General features: G+C 42.9%; 2 protein-coding genes across 3 annotated transcripts in view; one reads left to right on the top strand and one right to left on the bottom strand.

Moving 5' to 3' along the window:
* Positions 1–2,500, bottom strand: part of LOC104822178 (protein CROWDED NUCLEI 3) — a 5,232-nt gene extending 2,732 nt beyond the window's left edge. Inside the window, exons 1-6 of the mRNA XM_010553326.2 lie at positions 2,383–2,500; positions 1,684–1,893; positions 1,009–1,262; positions 635–905; positions 474–557; positions 8–211 (exon numbers count right to left, since the gene is read on the bottom strand). Of these exons, the coding sequence (XP_010551628.2) occupies positions 8–211; positions 474–557; positions 635–905; positions 1,009–1,262; positions 1,684–1,893; positions 2,383–2,439 (1,080 nt within the window). The 5' untranslated portion in view covers positions 2,440–2,500. The remainder of the gene's footprint in view (positions 1–7; positions 212–473; positions 558–634; positions 906–1,008; positions 1,263–1,683; positions 1,894–2,382) is intronic.
* An 830-nt stretch (positions 2,501–3,330) lies between these two features.
* LOC104821968 (protein decapping 5) lies at positions 3,331–6,792 on the top strand. Of its 2 annotated transcripts, XM_010553013.2 has the most exons (9): positions 3,331–3,663; positions 4,129–4,229; positions 4,316–4,387; positions 4,484–5,096; positions 5,292–5,479; positions 5,836–5,907; positions 6,038–6,217; positions 6,318–6,428; positions 6,512–6,792. In XM_010553013.2, exons 1-9 carry the CDS (start codon positions 3,513–3,515, stop codon positions 6,704–6,706), a joined length of 1,683 nt encoding a protein of 560 aa, XP_010551315.1. In that variant the 5' UTR covers positions 3,331–3,512; the 3' UTR covers positions 6,707–6,792. The 2 variants fall into 2 exon arrangements, with proteins under 2 accessions (XP_010551315.1, XP_010551314.1); XM_010553012.2 differs by having other exon boundaries at positions 3,332–3,663; positions 4,484–5,479.
* Positions 6,793–6,798: the final 6 nt, after the last annotated feature.

The raw sequence follows: 6,798 nt of genomic DNA, 5'->3' as shown, positions 1-6,798 counted from the left end.
CTCTTTCCGCCTTTTTGTCCAAAGCTGACTCTCTCTTAGCCAATTTCTCTTCCTTGTGGCTGATCTCAACTTGCTCTTCTTCAACTTTATCTTGGCTTCTTTTGAGTTCCTCATCAAGAGATTTCCTCTTCTGTTCAAGCTCCATTTCAAACTCCTTCCTCTTGGAATCTAGTGCAGCCCTCTGATCATCAAGCAGCTTCCCAATCTCCATCTATTTAACATTAATCACCATGTCATTATGCTAAGAAGTCTGATAAACACATAGGGACAAGCACGTCTTTCGACACATCATACAGACAGTGAAACAAAAGAAAATTCTTGCCATATCAAATTGCTTTTTAGCCAGTTAAATTAATTTCAAACACAAATATCAATTTCTAAACAGCATTTAGAATATAGATTACCAACAACAAAATGCAAAGGCCAGCAAGAATATTAAATAAAGGTTAGGAATCACAGAAGTGGAGCCTCACCTGCTCCCTTTCAATAAGTTTCTCTTCCAATTGGTGTAACTCCCTCTCCTTCATCTGAAGCATACTGCTCCTGGCCTCAATGTCCTAAGATGACAAAGAAATCTATAAGAAGACAGGAAAATTCAGATGAAGGTGAAGCAAATACAAGACACAAAACTGACTTTTTCCTTTGAATCAATTTCAGCTAGTAGATTGTTTGTATGCTCCTCTCTCTCTTTTAACTTTGAGTTGGCAATATCAATCCTCCGCTGCAACTCTTCAAGGCCCTGCTCTTTCTGCTTTGCAATTCTTTCACGTTCGATGGCTTTTTCCTCTCTTTGGTTAATACTTCTTTTAACTTCACACAGCCTCTCTTCCTCCTCAGTCAATTTCTTCTCCCATTCCTGCAGGTCTTCTCTCTGCTTGTAGAACGTTGCTTCATGTGCTTCCCGCCTAAGAAACACGAACAGAATGTCAAATGTATAAGAAAAATATATGTACCCACAAAACAAATGAGAAACAGATATCATGAGTACAAACAGTGATTTGAACCTACTCCGTCACCAACGAAAGTTGCTCCCTTTGAAGCACCTTTTCGCGGGTTTCCACCTCCTTTAGTTTCATCTCCAGCTCAGAAGACTTCCTACCAACCTCTGCAAGCTTTTCTTCAGCCATTAGTCTCTTTCTTTCCACCTCTAAAGATTTCTTCTCAATGCCAGCAACCAAAGCATTTGCTTCTGCCAACTTCGATTCAGAAGTGGTCTTCGCCTCAGAATGTTCTTGTTGCAGATATTTCACAGCCCTCTCAAGCTGAGGCATACAAACAGTAGAAATGTTAAACCAACCCCATATACAGAAACTTAGAAAGATATTGTTAGCTTACTGTTATTAATTAATGTACATTAGTTTACAGTTTCTCTGTTTCTTGAGCATACCATTGATTAAATAGGAAAATGATTTCTCTGTATTAAATTATCTGTAGATTTGAGTTAATGTACAAATCAATAAGGAAAAAACAGACAAACTGTAAATTGTGTTACATTAATTACTAACAGTAACCTAATTATATCTCATTAGAAACCACCTTGATTACTTGCTAAACAAATTCTAACAAGCCTACAAAATCAAGGGATAATAAGGAACAAAATCTCTTGCACTGCACAACTGCCATACAATTATATGATACACCCCACCCCTCGTGAGGAGGAAGACCCAACAAGAAGTAACATACCTCGGAAACAGATTCCTTTTCAACAATCAAAGCTGTCCTAAGATTTTCCTCTCTCTGCTCGGCTTCAGACAAAGCAATAAAATTTGCCGTCCTTTCCCGTTTAAGAATCTCCTCAGCTTCATCTAGCGTTTGCTTTAACTCTTCATTTGATGTAGTCCACTTCTTCTTCTCAATGAGCAGAAGCCCCATATTATGCTGGTAATCAAAGAGCTGCAAAACAATATATTTCTAGTTCAGTCTCCATATGCATATATCGAAACACGTTCACATTCACACTTCCATTTCCCCCCAACAGGCACCCGCTACAATTCAAACACTAGAATCAAAACCATTCTGTATTCACTTATCAAATCAAATGAAAAACTCAACACTTTTCTGTAATGCTTTCCCCCAAAACATTTTCACATGACAAACATATCTAACACACATCTCAGTGCCCATAAAGCCAAATCTGTAAGCAAATCGAATTTTGTTCATCTCAAGTCATTAGTACTTCTACCCTCTCAGTATCAAGAAGCATCTCTACGCGAAAGTTTTCACCTTTTGCTTTTGCGCAACAAAAGTTTTTGCATTTAACCGATATAACTACTGTTAATCAACACCCTAAACATATTACGAACGAGAAGCCGAAATCAGCAGAAGCAGACATTTGAACAGTTCAACGGCATACTCAAAATGAATCCAAGCAAACATCCTTACCTCTTTCTCGAGCTTCAGGATCTTCTCCATGAGCGCCTCGCGGTCTTTCCTCTCCATGGATGCTTCATCCAACAAGCCAACCTCTTTGAACCTTTGCCAATCATCCACGTATTCCCCAGAACCCTCGAGCTTCAGGATCTTCTCCATGAGCGCCTCGCGGTCTTTCCTCTCCATGGATGCTTCATCCAACAAGCCAACCTCTTTGAACCTTTGCCAATCATCCACGTATTCCCCAGAACCCAACGCCGCCCCAAACCCGCCGGTCCCTCGCAGAAATCCCGTCGGCGGCGGCGGCATCGGCGTCGTTTCTTCGGCTAGAGCCACCGCCTTCCCCTTCCAGTCACTCCTCCGGGATTCGCTTCCCGGCGTCTGGACCACCGGCCACTGTTTTCTCTGTGGAGTGAACATTGGCGTTGAACCCTACAGACCCAGATCCATCGGGTGAGGAAGAACAGAGAAAAAGGAACCCTACTCACGACCTTCGATTCGACGAGTTCCCAGATGAAGAAATCGGCAGAAATCAAGAAAAATATGATCGACGAATTGAGGAAAACGAAGATGCAAAATGGGAACGCAACTCCGCGAACGCAGTTATCTCGCACGCTTGTCTCCGTGGTGGCTCGCACGGCCACAACTTTAAGCTTTTACCACAAAGACACTGGATTAGCCCATAAATTACCAAACCAACCCCGAGGACCCAAATGCAATTTCTGCTATGTTAAGGGGTGACATAGTAAATATACATCAGCCCTGCACTGTCAATACTACCCTTTACTCACGATTCGCCTAAACAGAAATTGCCCTAAATCATTGCGATTGAAATTACCAAAATATCCCAAGATAGACACGTGGCGAGATATGGTAAGTGGAAGGGTCGGATATTATGGTCAAATAATATTTTCTCTTTTCGTCGTACGGGAACGGATAACCATAGAAAGATGCTTTCACCTCTTTGGCCCCAATTAGAATAAACCCTAATTTTCTCTATCGTGTCTCCCGTCGTTTTCTCTCTGGGAAGGGATCAGGAACTCGGGAGAGTGTGATTCGTCTCTCCACTCTGGTTTTTCCTCGGATTCTCTCTTCGACTGTGTTTCTTGTAGTGTTTCGGCGGCGAGAGACGTAGATCGGACATGGCGGCTGATAATACGGGCGCGAAGTCGGGCTCCGCGGCTGATTCTTACATCGGGAGCTTGATTAGCTTGACATCGAAGAGCGAGATCAGATATGAAGGGATTCTGTACAACATTAATACGGATGAATCAAGTATCGGACTGCAAAATGGTACGGTTTTCAATCGCCTGCGTTGGAGGGAGGACGATGCGGGTTTCTTTGTTTGTTTAGTGAAATTACGTTGATACTCTTGCGTGTTCTTCTGTGATTTAGGAGAATCTCATGGGTTTGTTTGTGTTTTGCCTACCCTGTTGCACTTTTCGATGTCCTTGTGAAAACGGGCTCCGTTTTGAAGCGATGTAGTTTGATTTGGATGAGATTCCATTCGTCTTGTGCTTTGAATTAATGAATGAGAAATCTTTATGTATAGAATTATAGTGCGTAGTAGTTAGTAGACTCGATTGACTTTACTTTTTTTTGCATAGAGAAGGGTGGAATTGATCAAATTGTAATCTTAGAAGTAAGTGCTTTGAGCCTATTGCAATAGCTTGGTTGGTGGAGAGCTGAATCTGATATGATTGATGCTACATCTGAGTTTGAGATCTGTTCTCAATTGTGAACTTTTTTCATGTGTAGTTCGATCATTTGGAACTGAAGGGAGAAAAAAGGATGGTCCGCAAATTCCAGCAAGTGAAAAAGTTTATGAGTACATATTGTTCCGGGGAAGTGACATCAAGGTATCCAACGTGATGATACTGATACTTTTATGTGCTCAGTGAAATCAGGCTGATACTTCAATACCGATTGCTTTTGTTGTCGGCAGGATTTGCAAGTCAAAGCCTCTCCACCTGTTCAGTCCACACCAACTATAAACAATGACCCTGCTATAATTCAGGTGAGTAGAGAAATTTTGTGGAACCATGTTGACGGTTGACCATGACTTTAGAATCAATTGACATGACCCCATCCTCCACTTATCTGTGTTTTGCAGTCTCACTATCCTCGTCCGATGCCAACATCTAGCAGCTTGCCTTCTGCTGCGAGTGGTTCGCCAGCTGACATTAATTCCCATAGCGCACAAGTACAACATGGGATAGGATTTCAAGGTGGCTTGCCTTTGTATCCACCTGGTGGAAATCTTGGGTCATGGGGGGCATCACCACAACCGCCAATGTATTGGCAAGGATACTATAACCCCCCTCCAAATGGTCTTCCCCAATTGCATCAGCAATCTCTCCTTCGACCCCCTCCTGGACTGTCAATGTCTACTCTGCAGCAACCCCTGCAATTCCCTAACTTTAGTACCACTCTGCCCGGCTCCTCTAATCTGCAGGGTCCGAGCTTGCCAGAAGCACCTGCTTCGCTGCTTACTCTGAGTACTAGTTCTCCAAGTTTAGCACCCACTTCATTATCTACCTCTGCATTGCCACCCGTGCTATCATCATCACTGCCAGCCATGCTGTCTTCAGCTCTGCCATTGTCATCTTCCCTGCCGTCGATGCTACCATCGGCTCCATCTGCTTCATTAGCTTCAGAGATATCACCTAGTTTATTGGCTGAAAAAGCTCCCGTTGCTGCTCCCCATACCCTAACTCAGGACACAAGTTTGCCACTCCTTTCTCTTTCAACTACTGCAGTTACTGATTCATTTGCTGGCCTGCTACCGATTTCTAGCAAATCTAGTGTAGTTCCTGGTTCAATAAATCTGTCTCAGAAGACATCTGTGTCTGCTGCTCCTGCTGTTGGGGCTTCTACTTCCATAAGCCAAGATAAGCCGAAACCTTCTTTAATTACTCCAGGTCAGCTGTTGCAGTCTGGATCAGCTGCAGTCACTTTGTCTCCACCATCTCAAACTACAGACAGGGATGTGGAGGTGGTTCAAATATCATCATCATCTGCATTGGAACAACCTGTTCCAATTACGACAGAGACACAGACACAACCTGCGATATTGCCATTGCCTGCTCCTGCAAGGCCAATTCAGAAGGTTTTAGATTGTTTTACTTTTCAACTTTTTTTAATCTTCTTGGGCATAATAGGATGAAGAGATTTGAATTTCCTGATTTTCATAATTTTCTCTAGGAGAAATAGGCATTATGTGGCATAGTTTATCTCATGCTGATGTTTGAATAACCTGAAGTAACGATATTGGTCGCACTTCAGATAGAGTACGTTTTAATGTGCCCACTCAGTGCCCGGTTTTCCTTTGCTAGAAGCATCTAGAAAACCTGGCTGGGTTTCTTTGGTGGTATTTGTCATCCTTTTATACGTGCAAGTTATTTGTGTTCTGGATGGTATGTTTTGATGACTAATAGAACTGATATTTACTGTTTCTTTCCTCAGCCAAATGGGCCGTCTTTTCATAATCATAATGGTTACAGGGGACGTGGAAGAGGAAGAGGCAGAGGAGCTGGGGTAAAATTATTCTCTCTTCTTCTTTAGAACAAGTACAGTTTCGATATCTTGTGTGGATGAAAGTTCATGCGATGAGAGTGTAGAACCAGTAATCATGTTTGCAAAAATCCTGAATCCTCCTTTTGAACAGAGATCACACCAGGTAATGAAGTTTACGGAAGATTTTGATTTCACCGCAATGAATGAAAAGTTCAACAAGGATGAAGTCTGGGGACATCTTGGCAAGAGTAGCAAAGGAGATGGGAAAGATGCTGAGGGAGATGATTCTGTAGAAGAAGAAAACGCTGAGTTGCCTAAGATCGAGGTCAAGGTCCGTGAATTCATTTCATAAACGAAACAAACCCATCATTCACACTCCCTTTCTCAATTGTGTCATCTTTTATGAGCCTTTTTTACATTTGTTGCTGCAGCCCGTTTACAATAAAGACGACTTCTTCGATTCACTCTCGTCTAACGCTCTTGACCGGGAATCACAAAATGGAAGACCTAGGTTCTCAGAGCTGAGGAAACTGGATACTGAGGTATATATAGTTCCTACATAACTGGTCAATATTTCATAATCTTCATTAATGATTCCTGACCTAATTGGGAGGAATGGATACAGACGTTTGGTGAGTTCTCACGATATAGAGGTGGACGAGGCTATGGACGTGGCGGTGGTCGTTCACGAGGTGGTTACGGTTATGGAGGAGGACGTGGGTACGGATATGGAGGAGGAGGAGGAGGGCGTGGGTATGGAGGATATGGAGGGGGAGGAGGGCGTGGACAGGGGAGAGGCCCATCCAATCGCACTTCCTAGAAGCAGTTTGCTTTTATGGGTAAAGAAAATGTGATCGAATTCTCGTTCAGAAGGAATCGGACGCAAAGTCTGGGGGGGGGGGCTCTCTCATT

This window comes from Tarenaya hassleriana, unplaced genomic scaffold, assembly GCF_000463585.1.
Source record: "Tarenaya hassleriana unplaced genomic scaffold, ASM46358v1 Cleome35, whole genome shotgun sequence".
Lineage (NCBI taxonomy): Eukaryota > Viridiplantae > Streptophyta > Magnoliopsida > Brassicales > Cleomaceae > Tarenaya > Tarenaya hassleriana.
Note: the sequence above shows the minus strand (reverse complement) of the source record. Positions and strands in the feature narration are given on the sequence as shown.

Bases quoted from the DNA above. Each gene is read 5' to 3' on its own strand.
- LOC104821968 (XM_010553012.2), top strand. From the start codon at position 3,513: ATGGCGGCTGATAATACGGGCGCGAAGTCGGGCTCCGCGGCTGATTCT. The intron at 4,230-4,315 runs GTATCCAACGTG...TGTTGTCGGCAG, and splicing joins TCCGGGGAAGTGACATCAAG to GATTTGCAAGTCAAAGCCTC. The intron at 5,908-6,037 runs GTAAAATTATTC...CCTTTTGAACAG, and splicing joins GAAGAGGCAGAGGAGCTGGG to AGATCACACCAGGTAATGAA.